General features: G+C 47.6%; 1 protein-coding gene across 1 annotated transcript; it reads right to left on the reverse strand.

Annotated features, from left to right (window-relative positions):
- Nucleotides 1-10,469: 10,469 nt before the first annotated feature.
- On the reverse strand, nt 10,470-11,333 carry LOC108154359 (homeobox protein unc-4-like). Its single transcript, XM_017284625.2, has one exon. The coding sequence runs from the start codon at nt 11,288-11,290 to the stop codon at nt 10,571-10,573; it is 720 nt and encodes a 239-aa protein (XP_017140114.1). The 5' UTR covers nt 11,291-11,333; the 3' UTR covers nt 10,470-10,570.
- Between the last annotated feature and the right edge of the window lie 8,901 nt (nt 11,334-20,234).

The following is a 20,234-nucleotide window of genomic DNA, read 5'->3' on the forward strand; positions in this document are numbered from 1 at the left end:
TTAGCACTGACGCGCCGCATTAAGCACAGGCGAATGCGTTTTGCTGCACCTACCAATACACACACATAAGTTCAGACATTTACACAGACACCCACACACTTACACGCACATATGCATACTTATACAGTTAGGTATTGCGCATTTGGGGCTGCTGCTAATTTCTGCTGCTGCTGCCACCGCCTCCGCCATGGTCGAGCGCATCATCAACGTAAAACTAATGCGAAAACTTTTGCGGAATTTTTACTTTTAATTGTTTGAGTGTTTGTTTCACACACACACACAGAGAGAGAGAGAGAGAGAGGCAGGAATTAAAAGGGGCGAGAGGCAGCTCGCCGCAAACACCGCAATTTAGTTAAAGCATAACGGCAGGGAGACCACAGAAGCAGCAGCGGCAACAGTGGCAGTGCCAACAGTACGAGACGAGTGGCAGCTGGTGCTGCGTTGGCAACAATCTCGACTCGACTCGAATCCAAAATCCTTTGCAAGGACCACCGCCTGCCGCTCCCACTCCCACTTCCTCTCCCTCTCCCGCGGAGTGTCGTTTCGCTGCTCCTTTCTGTCTGGGAATTAAATGTTCGCTTCAATTTCCAGAAATATTTCTCCCTTTGCTGAAATTTTTCTCTCTTTATCGTTGATTTAACAATTAATTCAGCGAGTCCACTCACTTTTGACCGAATGTTGGCCAGCATTTGATTTCGAGTGCAGTTCTGGAAACTTTAAGGGCAACTTGTTGTACATCCTGTTGGTTCGTTACAGGGCTTCCGGAGTCTGAATTTCTGCCTTATGGTCCCGCAATGGCCAGCCCAGTCCTGTTAAATGCCTTTAATTAGTTTTACCGGAATTTCTCCTATAGTGCGCCAAACTGACGTTTGCACGCCAACGCCAAACAGCTGAAATAAGTTAACTTTGTGGCCATTTATGCACACACACAGACACCGACACTCTCATACACCAACGATGGAGGGACCCACATCCACCCAAGCTCCCACACCCACACCCTTGGGGCAAAGGGTTTCGGTATTGCTTCTGACATTTATTTAATTGAACGGCACAGAGTCAAAGCAATAAACTTTCAACGTGGCCTTTCCGGTCCATCAGCAAGACCTTTAATTGGTTTCACTCGCATACGGAATTCATGGAATTCGGAATATAGCAGCTATCTGCTCTCCGTATGCATCGGTGCATATATGAATCATACGCCCTGTATGACGTCAGCACTGCAGTTGCTTTAATACATCAAGCGCGGGCCTGGTCGGAAGCTGCGAGTGCCAGCAGCTTAGAGTGGGAAGAGAGGTGTGCAGAGCCCCCACAGCTTGCATTAAAACTGTGAGCAACTTTATGCTCTTTGGTTAGCATTTCTTTGCCAGAACTGACCTGGTCTAACCTGGAGAAGAACGGAGCTGAGCTGCACTGGACTGGTCTGGCATTGAGTTGGCAACGCAATTGTTTATTTGCAAGGAAATTCATTTGGCAAATGGCATGCGTGCCAGAACAACGTCCACCCACAAGAAGTCCGCTCTACGGCTGTGCGGCTTCACGCAGTTTATGTTTAGCTTTGGTTTTGGGCCACTCATGGAATGGCACGAGTATGCCCATGTTTATCTACAGTTTCCAGAGCAGTGTCGGAGCAGTGTTGGATGCAACTATAAAATCATTTTTAATTCATTTCGGAGCTGGCAAAATGCAAAACTTTGCCATTATGCAGGGCATGCGAACCCTGACTGTCTATCCCCTCCATGTCCTTTTACTGTTCTGTTCTGTTCTGTTCTGTGTCGTTTCTGCTCTGCTCTGCTTTGACGGAGGTCTTAGTCCGATGAGTGCTGGTGAGGAGTGGGTTGAGCAGAGTTATTAGGATTTACGAGTGAGCAGCGCTTTGCGTTTATGCCACGAGATAATTTCCGGCACCGTTAAATGGAAAAGTTTGTTGCCGAAAGTCCGTCATTCACTCAGTTAAAATATCAAAGCAGTCAAAGTTACTCAAGCGGGGAGTGGCAGGAGTCCCCGAATACGTGGCAGGCAGGCAGGCCTTCACGTACTAAGCGTCCACGCGATGGCTTAGCGCGCAATCAAATATTAATTGCACTTGGCACAATGTCAACTTTGTTGGGTATGTTTTGGCTGGGGGTTTCTCTGGGGTAAAATTATGAAAGGACATTTACTCGTACTGAAACTGCAACTGCAACTGCAACTGCATCTGGAGCACCATCCACTGTCATTGCTGAACATTACCATTACCAACAATGTAAAATGCACTAAATTGTTGCCGCAAAATGAAAAAGATGAAAACGGAACAAACGCCATCGAAAGGGCGAATAGGCGAAAGGGTTGCGGAGAGAAGATAGAAATGCCAGCAATCAAATCAAATTCGAATTGGGTTTGCAAAACTGGAAATGAAAACGAAAACATGACAAAGGCTGCATGCCACAAAAAGAGAGGAGAGTCGAGTCGAGTCGGGCTCTAGCTCTGACTCTGGATCTGGCTCTCAGCCTGATTGCAAATCGATATAGAATTGAGTGCAGAACCATCGTCTATCGGTATATAAAGTAATTAACCCAGAGAGCTCCTCATTACAGCTACCAGTCCATATCCTTCTTGGCCAAAACCAAGCAAAGACAAAGACAAAGCAATAAATCAGGCGGGTCCATCATTGCCGTTGACGAGAGTCGGAGGATTCGGGGTACGAGTAATTGCAATGACAGCAGCTCAATGGGAACTCCGACCATTAAATTTAGCACATTGAAGATTTCAATTATGAGTCGGTATCGACATCGACATCGGGCCCGCTGCAACTGGCTGCAGAATGACGGCCACATTATCCCGGTTCGTCATCACCATCATTGGATTCCCATCGATAGCCATCATATAATTTAATTTGATTTTTATTTAATTGAAATTTATAACAACAATGGCTGGGTAAATAACATTACCAGACGATGGCAGAGCAGAGCTCTGATCTGTGGGCCGTGAGAGCACCGAGCTGCGTGTGAAAAGCAAGACTCATTCCCTGGCTGCTGGCTGTTTGGATGCTCGGATGTTCTCATGGCTGCTTTCCAGAGTCTGCGAATGTGAAATCAAATGAAGAATAATGAGATTTACTGTTATTGTTCTTCCTTATTGCATTCACCCACTCTTGTGTCTGATTTCATTTTGTCAGTATTCAGTTTTCAGTATTCAGCTCTCCATCATACTTCGATTCGGTTTTTGGTTCTGACTGACATTCCTGTTGCCTGATTGACTGGTGGCAGGAATCTCGGCTGGGACTGATTGCACAACCGCAAACAAAGCTCCGTTTCGGCCATACATGACCCGGGCATGTAATGGCCAGTACTGGCTAATGAAAGTAATTTGATTAGCAGCCAGCCCTGTAACGGGCCCAAACGAGCCCTGGCCAGGGCCGTACCAACCGGATGCGAATGCGATGGGCAAGGGATGGTGTTAAGGAGCACAAATTCTCTCCTTTGTCATTATGGGTTGCGGTGGCTCTTGTGGTCGGCCATCCCCCCACATACACATTTAAAGATTACAGCATTTTGAGTTCTCAAAGTGGATTAACAATGCCTTTATGGGGGCTGTGGCTCCAAGGGGGTCGAGAGGCGTGAGGCGAGGGGCGGTGGCCCACCGCCTTTATGCATGCTAGTTAATTAAACAGAAACTATGGGAGAGGTTTCTGGTCGAGACCACTAATGGCAGGCATTTGGGATTTGCAGTTATTATGGTCTGGTCTCTGAAGGGGGCAGGGAGGAGAGAAAAGACTGTTCGTTCGCATTTTGCGGTTTCTGCTGCCAAAAATGAACATTTTATGTTACGCATACGCCAGGTTGGCATCAGCCGGAAGCTATGCAGCAAAAATGTTTCAATTGCTAGCTCTGCCTGAGGCCTGAGGCAGTGCAAATATTTGCTCCTGCAATGCCTGGCATCTGCTTTTGACATAGCCATACCCATAGCCATAGTGCAGTGGCAGTGGCAGTGCCAGTACCAGTGCCAGTGGACTGGGTCTAGCCGACAAGTGGGCCGAAAAGAGCACACGAAGGGCAATAAGTCAGATGGTGGTGCCATTTGGCTAATTGCACGAACGTGCGGCCGTTGCTCTTGAATCCGCTTGAGGTATCCGCGGCAGTGGCTGGAACTGGCACTGGGACATGGCAGACTCCGGACTCCGGCCTCCAGACTCCAGACACTTGGCAGCCTATCCTGGCGATCCCGCGACGCAGTCACGTTGAGTTAACAAAACTGATATAAATTATGAGCGGAGCGTATATTTTACACAACTGTCAGCGCAGTTGCGCCACTAAAACATATTCAGCTTCTAATTTTTTTCTGCCGCTGCTCCTCCTATTTCTTTCGGAGCCGACAACTTCTTGAAACTCTCTATTCCCTGCTGTTGCTAGAGGAGGCAGCGCGCTTCGACAACTTTGCGACATGTTGCAGCCCCCGCCGAGGCCCCGGCCCCGGCCCCTGCCTCAGGCAGAGGTCCCAGAAGCGGAAGAAGCATCGTCGCGCCAAGATATGCTTCCCTAGGCAATAAATTCGCCCGCACCCACACCCACTCTGGCACACCTACAAGACAGCACTCTCCTCCACACTCGCATTCCGCCACGCCTCGGCCACATCACCATTCCTCGCTCCATTCCCTATCCTTCCTTCGGCTGTCTTCAGTTTCTTCTTCCTTCTTTAGCTCCTTCTACCACTACCGCCTCTCCTGCTGCTGCTGATGCTCCAGCTCCCACAAAAGTTTGTTGCCAAAAATTTGCCGCCTTTGGGTGTGAAGTTGGCAACCCATTCCGTTGGCTCCTCCATTCTGCTCTCTACTCCATTCTCCGTTCTCCTTCCGGTCTGTCTTACATGCTCGCATATTTTGTTGGTGCGGAATACCTTAAGGCTTTCGGCGAGAATTTTATTTCAGTCGCCTCCGCTGCTGTTGTGGCCATAAACATGCACACTCCCACACAATACACAGAGATACAACGCACAAACAGAGAGCGTGGATGTGGATGTGGGTGTGGATGGGGATAGGGATGGGGATGTGGATGTGGTTGGCAGTGCACACTCAAAACACCTTCCACTGCAGAAGGCAGTCAACTTTGCGGAAAATCGTTTGAAGCGCTTTGCACTTCGTCGACATCTTTCGGGCTGCTCCTCGAGAGCCACAACAGAGCACGGCTCTTTCTTGGCTCAGTGTCGAGCAGTGCAGCCTCTCTGTGTGCTCTGTGTGCATTGTTCTGCAGTAAAGCCGAAATTTCCAACTTGAAGTTGGCTATTTATGGCTTTTTATTTGCGGCCCGATGTGCTGCTCTGCTCCGCCGCGCTATGATCATTTGCTAAACTCGAATGTTGCCCAACTTTAAGCCGTGACTATGACTGTGCAGTGATCCATTGGCCATTTCGCCCACTTCCCATAACTCATTTTGGCCGCTGCACGTGTCAACAAACTGAGTGTGACAACGAAGACGACGCCCGACGGCGTCTGGTGGCCGGCGGTATACCTTCCGGTTGCCGTTGCTGTTGCCGTTGCCGTTGCCGCACGCTTGTAGAGAACACATCCCATCCTATCCGCCACGCACGCACAAACTCCCGCAAACTGAGACCGACAGACGCAAACAAACAAAGACACCACAACCGAACCGACCCCGACTCTGGTGTGGCATGGCATGGCTTGAGTTGGGGTTGGTGTTGGTGTTGGGGGTTGGGGTTTGGCTCGGGTGGCCCCAGCAATCAATCCAAATGATATACACATTTCAGACTTGGTTCAGTTCTCAGCTCAGCTCTCAGTTCTCGGCTCAGCTCCGTTTGGTTGCCTTTCGCTGCCTGGTCTGTGTTTGCTCAGGGGGGCCGACCAGCAAGATTTGATGTATTTGACAGATAGACTACGCCGTCAGCCCCTGCCTGTGCCAGTCCTGTGCCTGTCCTGTGATTTTTTATGGCCGGATGGGGCTGTGTGGAGTTGTGGTGGTGTGGCGGTGTGGACCGTGAACAATATGTCTCAGTCCCGGCCAGAGGCGGCGTGAGGAATGGCTCTGTGGTCAGCGGGCATCTGACTTCGCACTGGATTATTGATATTTAAATGGCAGCCGAGCAAATTGCCTGCCATCGCTCGACTGTTTGCCTTTGGCCAAAAATATGCTGCGAGTATGTGTAAATTGTGCTTATATATTATGCTAATGCTGGTTGTTCAGTGCTTATATGTAAATTTGGCATTTGGGTGTATTAAAAATGCATTAACCTTCTGCCGAACAGGCAGACCTAGCTAAGGCAGGACCTAGCATATGACATAGGGATTTAATTCAATTAGATGTGGAGCAGCTGTCCCCCGTATCACCATCGCCATCACCCCAATCCACTTGACACAAAGTCATCATCCGACCGGGCTCGCATCTAATTAAAATAATGATTACCCCCCCCCCAACCTCTCCCACCTCCCACGACTTGTGTTCCGAGGTTGTTTTCTGACGGAAATATTTGCGGGGCGTGGCAATTGCGCTGCCGGAAACTCCGGCTCCGGCCAAGGCAGTTTGGCTCTGTCGGCAGCTGAGCGTAACGAATTGCGCATAAAACAGTGAAATTTACAACCAGAAAGAGTAGCCGAGTCCTTCTTAATGTGCCATGGCGAACCGCAGCAGGACGATGCTGGGACACTGGAGGCCACAGACCAGTGCCAGTGCCAGAGCCAGAGCCAGAGCCAGTGGCAGTGGCAGTGGCAGGGGCAGAACCACTGACAGTGCCAGGACCAACTTTCAGTTCTCTCCATCTCTGTCCTTTTTGGGCGGCTTTTGGCCTCATTTTGAGCGTTTATTCATTGTGCCTTTTAAGAGCTTCCGTTTCGTCACGCGTAACGCTTTCGAATGACAATGACACGAACATCAAAATCATCAACATTATCTGCACAGCCACACGGAACACGCTCTGGTCCCGATCCGAGCAGGACAACATCGCCCTTTTGAACGTCCACAATCTACAACTTCAAAATGGCGCAAGTATATGAGGGCTCCTCTCTCTTTCTCTCTCTCTCTCTGGTTAAGCCAATGAGTGAGGTGTTCCTGTCCGGCTTCACGTCCGACCATGTTTGACAACATCTAGGCAAAATGGCGTCGTCCTGGCATGCACGACATGTCGTATGCGTAACATTTACGAGCGTGTTTTTATCGCACTTGACATCATCGCCATGGAGGAGTCACTTGTAAATATTTGTGCATATTTTAATGTAAGGCTAAGCACAACTATAAGCACATAAAATTTCATTGCACTCGCCCTCAGACAAGCAAATAAAGACGGACACACCCATACCCAGACACTTACACAAATGGATGTATGCTCATATATACTCGTACAGAGTGCCTATGGAAAAGGCAAACAATTTATATAATTACCCGCATAGCCCCCGCTGCGCTTAACTGATTGCTTTATTATTTTTTCAAGTGTCATGTTTGCAGTTTTAATTCCGACAATAATACAGCAGCTACCGCATAAATATTTACGAGAAAACCAGGAACAAAGCCGCACCCTGAGCCCCACTCGCAGTCCAGTCCCAGTCCCATCTGCAGCAACAACGAATCTCGGCTATAATAACAGTAATAACCGCCAGCGAAGGGCGGCAAAAAATACTCGGCTTAAACACATGCAAATATTATGATAAATAAATTTGTTCACATCATCAACACATTTACTGTGCTGGTAACTTAATTACACATGCAAACAATTGAATCAATAAGGCAATAAAAAAGACTGAGCTTTGCTCGGCCAACATCTGCTGCTGATTGAAGCTGATTGGAACTGCTCGAAACCGGAGGACTGTCCCAAATAGTTGGGCATTTGAAGTTCCTTCAAAAGCCACCTACTGAGCACACATAATTCGAATTAATCGAGCATATTTTGGTTGAATTTATGCATTGAGGGGAGGAAGCCCGAAAAGCACGAATTGATTTGAGTTCCGTATCAAACTGTAATCTTGAGCGGGACTGGGACATATACTGGAATTGGTAATTGGGTCTTACACATACGTGGCCCAGAGTGATGGTAAATGCAGAGGGAAACGGCAACATTTTAATGCCACTCAATGTGGCATGCCAAATGAGCAGCGACTGTGACTACGATTGCCAACTGATTTTTGTAATTGCCACTTGTCGTGTCAAGCGACTGTGTGTAAATCAAACGAGTGCCAGTGTCATGTGCATCCTCTTTTTTTATATACTTGTACACAGTAATACTCGTATTTTTCCCCTCTTTGCCACCCACATACAGGAGCAGTTCGAGTGTTGCATGTTCGATTTTTTCGGGCAGGTGCAATGACGCATAAATTCCAGCCAAGTGGCTCAGTGAATTTCATGAATGGGGATGCGAGTGGGATGGAATTGGAACTGGAAATGTTGCAACATGAATGAGTGAAGGCGGCGCTATAAATAAATTCTTTGTGCATACATTAATAAATAAAAGAGGTCCCACCACTAATCACTGCTCTGATTTATTTGAATTGGCCACAGAATTTATGACAAGATTTGGCATTGCCACCAGCTTCAAATCCATGTCTAAATTTAAATGGAAATACATACCGTCTCCCTGCCGCCTCTTCTGACCGCAATCGTATCAACTCAACTCAAGTGTATCGAAATGAGTTTCGGCTGATTTGTCCCACTCTGCCTTCCCATTCGACATGGAGTCGAGTCGGGTCGCGTCGCAGTCTTCTCCAAAGGCTGTGACATTTCATTCGCTGCCAATTAGAAGCCAATTTCACGCGTCGCTCTCGCACCCTAGAAAGGCCATAAATTAGGGTGTACTCCGACTCCTGCCTGACTGCATCTGACTTAAACGATTTAAGACTTAAGACACCGGCCCACCTAGTGTGCATTTAATTGTGAAGAAGCAAATCTTGCTTTTTTTAAGGTGTTGAACGGGTAAAAGATATCGCAATGGTTATATTTATTAAGTAGGGAGGAAAGCATCTGTGAAAATATGTATGTTGTAGTGGTCATACGAATGTAAATCGCGGTTCCGGTTGTCCTTAATGCAATAGAAAATAATTAACAGCGATATATTAACAAACCGGGCCGCTTAGGAGCGGTCCGTAGTAGGTAAAAAAATAATCTGATATTAAGTTTGCTTGCGCTTTATTTGGATGATTACCTAAATTAGGTTTGTCTGTTGCTGTTTCCTATGCTAAATTTAGAGCTCTGATGAGCGACAATTCAATGGGCTTACAAAAAGCTTCATGTCGAAAATGGAGATACCGCAATTAAGCCAACATCGAATTAGGCCATCAATCATATTAACTTGGAATTTGTGACAAAACATACACGAACAAATGCACACGCACACTTTCTAAGCATGCATTGGGAATGCGCAGGCGGTGTCAGAGAGTGACAAACGAATCAATAAGTTCAGAAAAGGCAAAAGTCAGGCGAAATAGTTGGAAAATTGCTTTGGCATTTCGAGGGCTGTGATGTTTGATTGTCAGATTGGATCATTTTTCAATCCATTCAGCCCGCCCATGATTTTTATTCTAATAAGTGGGGCAGCGTAATTTATGATGGGACATTGAAAAGACGAAGCTTGTCGCCTGGCCCTGAGCTGGCTATAAATTTACAGTTTCCAAAACGTTATTAATTGCTAATTAGCCCCGAATATGATTAATGCGGTCTGCTCGTTGATGCCGGGGAATTTCCAAAGCAAACGCAACCCAAACCGAGGTCTCAACCGATTCGGTTACTCCAGCACAGCGAGCGGCAGCCACGTGTGACTTTCTTTCGGCCGAGTTGAGCGTGAAACTGCCATGTAATGTAATTATTGCAAAACTATTCATCATGCTGAGGTGCTTCCCTCAGGCTCAGGCTCTTGGGCGGCAGCCACTTAGTTGCGGCGCTTTTGTCCCGTCAAACGCGGCGTATGAGCAATGTGGCCCAAAACCACTCATCCACCCTCACATTTGTACGTTGACTGGCTTGTGGGTACGGCTACGTGAGAGGTTAACTAATTAGCATGTCAAAGCCATCCATATGCTGCGGCCTTGCTGGGCCGGAAACAATTTCAAACTGTTACCCCAAGGCGCAAATCCCGTTTAATTATGCCTTACATTCATAATCCTTTTCCATGTTTTCCATTCCCAAAAACACCAGTTACTCTTAAGGAGACACAGACACCCACACGTACATGGATCAACTATCTATTTTGATTAATCCATTGTCAATGTCTCCAGCTCGGAGCCAGGAACCAATTTGCTCTCAATGGGCCTCATGAAAGGGTTTGTCGTTGTTGTCGTTAAATAGAACGACCAGTCACAATATAAATTTTAATTAAATTAGCCAAGGGTTAGACGAGCAGAGGGAGAGCAGAGCCCATTAAGTCTATGGCAATATGTGGAAGATGTGAACAATGAATATTCACTGCCAAATTTCGGTCCGAGAAAGTCCTCAAGAAGTTACGACCGCAAAAATTGCCTGTAAATCGCTATTTTCACATCGAATTAGAAAAAATGAATACGATCCGGATCAATATGGCTCTCAGAAGGTGTTGGGGCTCAAGAGATAATATATTTAATGCAATACGTGGCCTATTCCATCAAACTGATTATTTTGTCCTATTTTCAGCCCGATTTGCCTCGATGACGATGTCGCAGCTGTAGTCCGTACTTGTGGTCCTTGTGCCTGTAGATGGGAGTCGGTTTGCGGGCAGCCTTGCGCACACAGCGATTGTCTTTGGCGTGGACCTCGTAGGGGCGACATTTTCGTCCAGACTGAAGCTGTCTGCCCGGCAGGATGACAAATTTACGCGGCCGATTGTGACCTATGACCTTTGGCCGACCCATTTGAGTCCTGCCCTGGATCTGGCCCGTGCGCGGGGCCAGCGCCGGTTGCGGCGCCGGGGCACTGAAGTGAGAGCCGCCACCGCCGCCACCACCGCCACCGCCGCCACCACCGCCACCGCCGCCGCCACCTCCACCACCACCCACAAAGCTATCCGACTTGACCACTTGATCGCCTTGTAGTTTGCTGTGGGAAGCCGGGACCCGGAAGCTCTCTGCTTGGCGCGGGGCCTCCGTCTGCTGGCTGCACCCAGTAGCCGTCAAAATCTCGTCCGCATTGCAGCGAACGTGTTTCCCTATCCCAGCGTCCTTCTTGGCATCATCGAGATCCTCGGCGACCCAGGTGCGCAGTAGGACGCGCTCCAAGTAGCCCTCGCGATCAACGCAGCCTTTGTTCTCAGTCAGAATTTGGGTATTCTTGCAGACCGCTCCTGAAACTGTGTGGACAGTGAAGCTCACAATCAGCAGCAGGCAACCCAAGCTAAGTTGCCCAGGCCCCATATTGTAACTATCCGGTTGAAGAAGATATTGAAGACTGTTTTAGGCACGATCGGGATGGATATTACATCGGTATTAGCAGTAATCAGGTGTGACAAACCAATTCGACCCGGCCAGCTGTGGTGTATGCCAGGGCTAGTGAGAAATCTTTGAGGCACGGTAAGGGAGCGGAAGCTGATCTGTTCCAAGGTGAATCCATTTCCAGGGAATTGGAATTTTCGCAATTTTCAAGGCGCTGCTGAGGTGGAGGATGCTGCCGCTGCTGTTGTTATTTCGTTTTGCAATCTCAATTTCCCCCACAATAAAATTAATGTTTTACGTAGCCAATTCCGAATCGTTTATTTCACATAAAAATGCGATAAATAAGCGGGGCATCCTGTGCGACGCCGTCGAAGACGCCAAGGATAAGCCTTTGCTGTGGCTGGTGTGGGCGTGGGCGTGGGTGTGGGTGTGGGTGGGTGTGGTGGTGCACGTTGTGGTGCTGCTCGTTGCGCACCTCCAGCATCGTGTATTTATAGCGCAAACAATGCAAAGGATGTTGTGCAAGGACATACGCGCCGGATTAAAGCGGAGCAAGAGGAACTATGAAAAAGCGGGCTTACGAACAAAAACCATGTCTGCTCGCTCGCTCTCGCTGTCGCTCCCGAAAACAGGAGGAAGGGGCGGAGGGAGCCGTGCTGAGACCAGGAGACAAAAGCTGTTTCAGCTCCTACGGCGCTGCTTATGGTGGAGGAGGACGAGCCCGAGCCCGAGCACGAGCAGGAGCAGGAGTCACAGAAGAGGAGTCACAACAATGGCGGGCCACGTGACGTGACCCCACCGAAATCCTTGCCGCTTGGGCACTCTTTTTGCGGCTGCTGGTAAAAATTTCATGTTAATGGCCACACGAAGATTCGCTCTTAACCCTTTTGCCACGGGGGCGTATCTGTGTGCGAGTGTGTCTGTATTGGCCTGTGTGTGAGTGTGCAAGTGTGCGTAACAGGTCATTGTCCTGGCATTTTCGGTCGCACCTTTATGGCGGGGACAAGGCAGCTTGTTTCCTTTGGCCGTCCTCTGCAAATTTCATTTCAAGCGTCGCCTTTGCCCTCTGCCGCTCCTGACAGAAGGAAATTGCTTTAATTAAGGATATCTTGCGAAATGTTTGCTCATATTTATAACCCCCCCAAATGACAACGCAAGGCAAAAGCAGGGCCGGTGAAGACAACTGAAGGCAAGGCAAGGAAGAAAGGTGAAAAGTAAAAACTAGAAAAAGGTGCGCAATCAAAGGCGGAAAATCGTTAGAGAATAAAATCGAAATAACAAAGCGGCCACAGGAGAGAGATAGCGCAAAAAAGGAGCCAAAGACAAGGACATAATGCGCTTTGGCCGCTGCCGTTGCTGCCCCAACCGGCCCCCGACCTGCCCCGTCCCGGCCTGGACAGGGAACTAGACGCTCGCTTTGCTCTCGATTCGGTGTGCTTTTTTCCCCGTGTCCTGCGGACATTTTCGGTTTGGTTGTAGCCCAGCTCGGCCACGGCCCCTCTTGGCCTTCTGTTTTTCTTCCTTTGGTTCGCCGCTCCGCCGTCTGCTGCTTTGACTATTTGCCATCTTGCCTGCTTCATTTGTTTGTGTTTGCTTGTCAGCGCTTTGGGTATTTTGCCAGGATAATAAGATAAAAGCTTTAGTGCCATTTGGGCCAAGTTAGTTAATTGCGTGAATGGCAGTCGGGTCGGGACCTATCTCTCTATTCTCTCTCTGTTCTACTGTGCTTCTGCTACTTTTATTTCGATTGAATTCTGCACCGGAATTGGGTGATTAGCCCATGGATGTGGAGGTGAAGGTGGAGGTGAACTGCAGCAGAGACAGGGAATACTGGTAATCCCTCCTCGAATCCGGTTGCATCCTCAAGCCCCTCATCTTTTATTCAAGACGCAACAATGACAAGTAAAATTTCACCAATGGAGCACAAGAAATTCATGCAAAACACTTTGATATTCATATGGTTGTAGGTGTGTGCATATATGTATGTATGCATATGTATGTGTGCATGGGCACATAGTAGTAGTACATAAATTGTGCTGCGCTGTTCTCTGTGTGTGTGTGTGTGTGTGTGTGTGTTGCGTCTCCTGCCTCCAGTTTCGAGCGAAAAACAACAAATAAACATGCACGCAGGCAGCAGTACCGTTTCAAACAATGGCAACACAACACAACAACAGCAACTAGGAATTGTTTTTGCCACACACCGACACGCACTTGCAGGGCCGCCTAAATGTTCATGAATGCCCCATGAAATATTAAATGTTTATGAATTTCAAAGGACCCCTTACTTCATTTGCATAATCCTTGTGTTTGTCGCTCTCAGGATGTGGCCAAGTGTCGCATATGAGAATCGTTTGCCCCGACTCCTTGCACTGGTATGGTATGGTATGGCATCAGTACGGAGTCATCTCTCTTCAAGAGTTCCCCAAGTTCCTTTAAGGCGTTCGTTTGCCATCTAATTGTTGGTTCTTCTCGGGCTCTGATATCGCTCTTTTTGCACCCAGTGCTTCTAGTCGTTTCCCATTTTCCATTTCCCGTTTTCCGTTTCCCAACGCCCAAAGCCCAACTGCACGCAGCAGCTCGATGGGAGTTCAATGTGGGCCAGCCAGCTTCTTGGGGCACGTCCTGGCGCTTTTTATTGCTCCTGGTGCATACTTTATTGCATCCGCTTCCTGTTGCCATCTCGACTGCATACTTACTACTTGCTGGCTAATTCATGTTAACATTTTTGCCTCTCGTCGCCATTGTTATTGCTCTCATTCTCCTTCTCGTTCTTGTTGGTTGTTGCAACTGCTGCTTCTTCTCCTGCTGCTGCTGCTGCTGCTGCTGCAAGCTGATTGCACTTAATTTGCATAGAAATCGGGGAAGAGGGAAAAAGCGTCAACCTTCTTATCGAGCAGAGACTGTTTCCGTGGCTTAATTGCCATTCGGCCGGACTTGGCCGTATTTATGGGGCCAGCTTAGGCCTTGTTGCCAGTGGAATTAATTACCAATACAATTATCACACTGTAGGTCACTCCACACACACACACACACAACACACAGCAACCAAACACTTTCCGCGCTGCCTTGGCCAGTGGAGCGGTAAGAATTTATGACACAATGGCCCTGCCAAAACAAGAAATTAAAAGTTTGCGACCCGCACTCGCACTCGCACTCGGAGAACTTTTCCGCACACGCATGTGGCGCGGCGCAGTGAAAAATTTATTAAACCGACTGCAAATTAGTGCACAATTGCAGCCACACACACTCACACTCACGGGCACTCACAGGCACGCACAGGCAAAGTTTTTACAAAAAAGTTACAGAATAGGGGAAACAGAAAAGAAAAGCAAAAGCAAAAGGCTGCAGCATAAATCAAGGCGCCTGCATCGGGGCCTGCCGTTAAATAATGTTGCCAATTGGCTAAATATTTCCGCCGGATTGCTGCTCTGCTCTAATTTCCACGATATTAAATAGAAGTGGCGCCACGCCCGAAAATAAAAGTAACGCCAGACAACAATGCCTAAGTGGAGACATCTCTCTTGTTCGCTCTGCTCTGCTGTTTTCCTTTTTCATTGTAAAATTTTAAAACAATTGTTATAAATTCTATGTGCTTTTTTGTGCCGCGCCGCCTTGTTTGGCGCTTGATAAATGCAGACAATTAGCAAAATGGTTGACTGGCGCCAGCTTCTGCCAGACCAGAGCCATCCCCGGTGCCCGGACAGAGAGTCTCCATCCGACTTGACTACCCGAAAGTTACTCTACTTTATGCTGTTCGGTATTGCCAACTTTCTGACACGCATCGTGCGAGTAGTCGCAGATCCTTCCGATAGAAGGAGCAGGCGGAGGAGGGGGAGCCTTCTACTCGTATAATTATTACGTCAGTTGCTGAAGGTGCTGTTCATGATTATTTATGAATTCCTTGTGCCACCTAATGCACTAATTGCCAGTACACAGACGCACAGATACACAGATCATCTCCATTCGCCTCGAACTGGTGTGGGCTCTGTCGTCCAAGCCAGACAATTTTCGACAAATAAATCCCCACATGATGCCATGTGCCAAGACAGCATTGTTATGGAGAGGATAGCTTCCAACTCGGAGGAGTCCCACTTGGTGCATTGTTATTTCCGTTCCATGCACGACACAGAACAGCAACAAGCGGAAATAGCTTAAAGGATATTGCAACTGTATCGGGTACCAAAAACGTAGAACGAGTGGAGCACAGTGCTCGACTAGATGAGTGAACGGAGGAAAAGCCAGAGCAAACGCAGAGGAGAGGAGAGCAGTGCAGGACCGTAAGGAGCACGGATATGCGTCGTCGTATATGCAAAACTATCAATTTTTAGTCAATGTGCAAAACCACACTCCGAGAGAAGTTTGCCAGAAGAAGAGACACGAAGCACGAGGAAAGTGTAATTAGAATTGAATATGCAGACAGCCAGCACGCCAGCAAGGGATATGAGTTCTCCACACAGATCATGAAACGGCCCTGTCGTCTCACTAATTATTGACTTTGCTAATTGGCAATTTATAGGAAATTGTCTTCAGCCACAAAAGTTTGGCCCCAACAGCAATTTCCTTTAGGTACTCGATTCGTATCCCTTCCCCGCCGCCCGAGCCGCAGTTTAAAGGCATCTTCTTTGTCTGTTTACTTTCGATTGGAGCCTGAAAGAGTTGGACAAACTTATCGTCAAACGCTCTTGATATGCGTAAACAGCATTTAAGTCTTTTGACACGGACCGGATGCGGCCAAGGACATGGGCACACACAGCATACACATACATATCTACCGGGATATGTCGTCGTCGGGTAACGAAGACAAATTGTCGAAACTTTTTCAGCTGCCTAATTGAGAAGAAAATTGAAAATTTCTTTAATGGAATGCAAAAGTGACGCAATAAATTATCAATTCTGTCCCTAAGATTAAGACACTCCTAACTCAACTCAACTCCCATCCGGACACATATGCACGTTGCAAAAAGTGAACTGTAGATTGAAGAAAATGCTGGAAAACTCACTGACTGCAGTAGCAGAGGCAGCAGTAAGGCAACTGTAAAGCAGCAGTAAAGGAAAATTGTAAAATTCAAATCCTTTCAATTTCATAAGACACGTAATCACATTCGAAGTGCTGTGCGCTCACCAATCCAATCCTGCAATCCTGCAACCCTGCAGCAAAGTCGTCTGCGTAATCACCAAGCACTTGATGAAATGTTGCAATTTATATAGACAAACCCACAGCAGCCCCTACAGAAAGTGGGGAGTGGTCCGTTCTCTTCTCCATCTCCATCCCCGTCTCCTGTTTCCCCTTCCGACAATGTATGGCATGTGCACATTATCCCTGCAGTCGCAGGTTGCAAGCTTCAGGTTCTGTCCGTGGGTGCTCTGGCTTCAAGTTTTACAGCAATTTTGACACACTTGATGCATTTCATACACTTAAGCGGAACCACCCCCACAGTCATGCCATGCCTTATTTGTAAAGGAAGAGCACAGACACGACCCAAAGGAGTGCCGAACTAAGTAAGTAATGCATTTCTTAAATTATTCGATTCCATTGCAGAAATATACGGGGCAGGAAAGGAACCAACTGCAATTTGACTGAGAAGTTTGCTCATCCCACCCCATCGCCATCGCCATCGCCAGCGCCATCCCCATCCCCATCTCCCTGTTTATATTCATCGCAATCGAAATCCAAGTCTCTGGGAAATTGCTGCACTGCCAGCTCTCACCACAATGATGCATTCCAGCTCCACAGCCCCGAGAGCGGATCTAGACCTCAACGCAGCTGCTGCCAATTATTAAAAGAGCGCAAAAAATTCAAAACCTCGAGCATATATATGGCCCACGCTTGGCCACAGCCAATTAGCAGTTTTCAAATTTTTAACAGCCCGGCTCGTGTTGAGTGGAATGGGGAGTTGGTAGCACCACCATCCCCCGAGGGCGAAATCAAAAACTAAGCCTCCCACAAACCTTGGCTGTTCCCCAAACTAATTTAGGCGCAGTGGAGCATGTGGAAAACTTTTCCTGATTTTACACAGATTTTTTTTGCCATACATACATATGTCGAGAATTATTTTCCGTAGAATTTAATGTGGGGCAAACTACGCAGCCACCGCCGTGCACCACCCACAGCAGCCAGCCACCAGCCAGTAGGCACCAACCACCACCCACCACCCACACATGGACTGCGACAGTAGCTCATTGCTGGTGCTGGTGATGGTGCTGGTGCTGTTGCTGTGGCTGGGAGGATTGCCCCTCCTTTTGGGGCGCCTCACGTGCGCCGTATGCGGTTGGTTAGCTAAACGGACCCCGTGGAGCGGCGGCTGGCGCTTAAGTTGTTTTGCCAAAAACTTTTTGTCATGGCTGGGACTAATTATAAAATAGCTCAAAGGCAACTCAAAGGATGGCCGCCACAGAGAGTGCGATGGGCAGATGGCGACAACGGGAGGCAGGTGGCAGTGCCAACTTTTAAGTTCTTGCAGGAGAGGATGAGGACTGCGCTGGTTGGCAACATGTTGCCACAAACTAAACATTTGCCTGCCAATTTGCTCTTATTTATTTTTATGTTCGCTTTCGCTTCCAGATCCCTTTCTCCTTTCTCCTTACTCATCCCTGCCCTGGCCACGTGGCTTGTAATGTTTGGCCATTAAAAATAATAGTGCGGTTGTTTGTCCTCTCAGCATAGACGGCTTTTGTTGCCTACATTTTACCTTGATATTTTTTGGCTTTTTTCGGAGGAACCTACCGCAAATACATACATACTCGCATATTGAAGACCGACTAGAGGGTAGCCAAGTCCATGTGTCACGAACGGCAGCATGACAGGAGCCTTGTTATGATCCTGCCCGCGGCACCCTGTGTCCGCTGTCTGACTGTGGATACAGAAAAGAACCCTTTTGCTAATGGAACACACACACACTAACAGTAAAATATAAAAATCTGTAGTTTAATGTTTGCTAAATTTGTGTCATTTAGCAAAACGATTTCGATTTTTTGTTCGTTTTGTGGAGGCCCAATTCGTGGCAATTAATTTGCCGGCAGCGGGTGAGGCGGCCAGTGCTTTGGCTATAACTCAGTAGCTTTATCAAAAAACCACTTACACACACAATAAAGTTAATGAAGCCATAATTATTTGGGTTAACAGCTTGCGGCCAAGCCAGGCCGGACCAGAGCCAGCCCCAGTCCCAGCCCCAAGCCCTTGGTCCATTTGATTGTGGCCAATTCTGTTCGGGAGCCAACAAATCAAAGTGAGCATTTGATAAGTAACCGAGCTGAACGAATACATTTTCTCCGAGGCGACCGGACCAGGGACGCGGACGAGGGCAAGGACGGAGTAGCCTATTTGCAAGCCTATTTAATAAATAGACAAACATTCTTTTTTCTTTCTGGCCTGGTCTGGTATTTGGACTTGGAAAACAAATACGTTGGAGTAGACAGCTTGATGGAGATGCGTATGGGGTCTGGTTGGAGTGGGTTACAATCAATTCAATGGAAAAATGGAATACAGTTTACCACAAGGGGAGCCCCATCCTCATCCTCACACTGTGCAGAGATCTCAGTTTCACACATAGTCGTATGTATGGCATTCCAATAAAGCTATCGAGTTACATTCAACATTTGCAGCGAAAGGCAATGCACCTCTGGCCCGACGGGTTCGGGGAGTGCGAAAAATTAACAGCACAAAGGAGTCACAAAGGGCTTATAACAGAATCCTTTGCCCATAATGTCAAATCTAATATGATCACGTCTAGACGGCCTTTGAACCAGTGTCCTGGCTTCGTCAGCGGCCATATTGCCTGGTTTCGTATGGCACTGACAGGGATTGGGATTGGGATTGGGCCTCGACTCGACACAATTTGGGATATGCCTTAACCGACTCAAAGGCTGTGACCGCCTGCTGGGAGCGGTCATCGAACTCTGGCTGTGCTCCAATTTATTCCATTAAATCGCATTATTTTATTTGGCAAAAAACTGACAGCAACCCATACAAACAATTGTAATGCGCTGTTAAAAATCATATTAAAATTTATATATGAACGATTATATGTCCGAAATGAGTGTTCCCCGATGACTTTTAGCATAATTACTCGAATTATGAGCCGACCACACCCCAGCAATTTGCACGGGCCATTACAAATTCATGCGGCAGCTAAAATCAAATATTATATAACCGAACAAAATTTCAGTGGCACCGCGCCGCGCCGTGCCGCGCCGCACCCAAAGTGTCAGAAACGATTGTCATTAAATGCTGTTAGTCGAAGGTATTAAATTACACAAACTGGCATTAGATTTATAATATTTACCGGCCAAATGCACAACAGCACAGCGTTAAGGGTGCAAGCCAAAACATAAATAATATACCATGAAATAACCCCCAGAAGGGATAGTGGATAGGGAATCGGGGATCGGGGTGTTCGGAGTGTTCGGGCAGGTAGCACGCGCGATTTATTTATTTGCTTTCCCATTTGGAAATCTGTTTGCATTTCCCATGGCACCCACAGCCGCTCAGATGTTTGCTCAGGCCCGGCCAAGCCTTTGTCAATAGTTGCCAAGATCAAAGTGAACCCAAGCCCTTGGCATCTCCATTCTGAACAGGTGCCTGAGAGGGGTCGATGTTGCATGGCAGGAACTCCAGTCCAACCGCAATAGAAATGCAGCCTTTAATCAAACGAGTCCGCTTTAATTTACAACCAATTAAGCTGATTATTGCGGGGATTCCTCTGTTAGCCCGCTGAAACCATAATCCCTGCATAAGCGTGATGCAACGATGCATTTCCGTTAATGAGACTGCAATATTTAACAATCGTCAGGTAGAAAAATGAAGACTGTCAGCTGCAGACGAATTGTGGGCATAATTAAATCAGCAAGACTTTTAAAAATTCTCCTCTACAGATGCTGGAATTTAACTACATTTTGGGTACTTCAATTGGAACGCGTTAACAGACTC

This window comes from Drosophila miranda, chromosome 2 (genome assembly GCF_003369915.1).
Source record: "Drosophila miranda strain MSH22 chromosome 2, D.miranda_PacBio2.1, whole genome shotgun sequence".
In the NCBI taxonomy this organism is placed as follows: domain Eukaryota; kingdom Metazoa; phylum Arthropoda; class Insecta; order Diptera; family Drosophilidae; genus Drosophila; species Drosophila miranda.

Bases quoted from the DNA above. Each gene is read 5' to 3' on its own strand.
- LOC108154359 (XM_017284625.2), bottom strand. From the start codon at position 11,290: ATGGGGCCTGGGCAACTTAGCTTGGGTTGCCTGCTGCTGATTGTGAGC.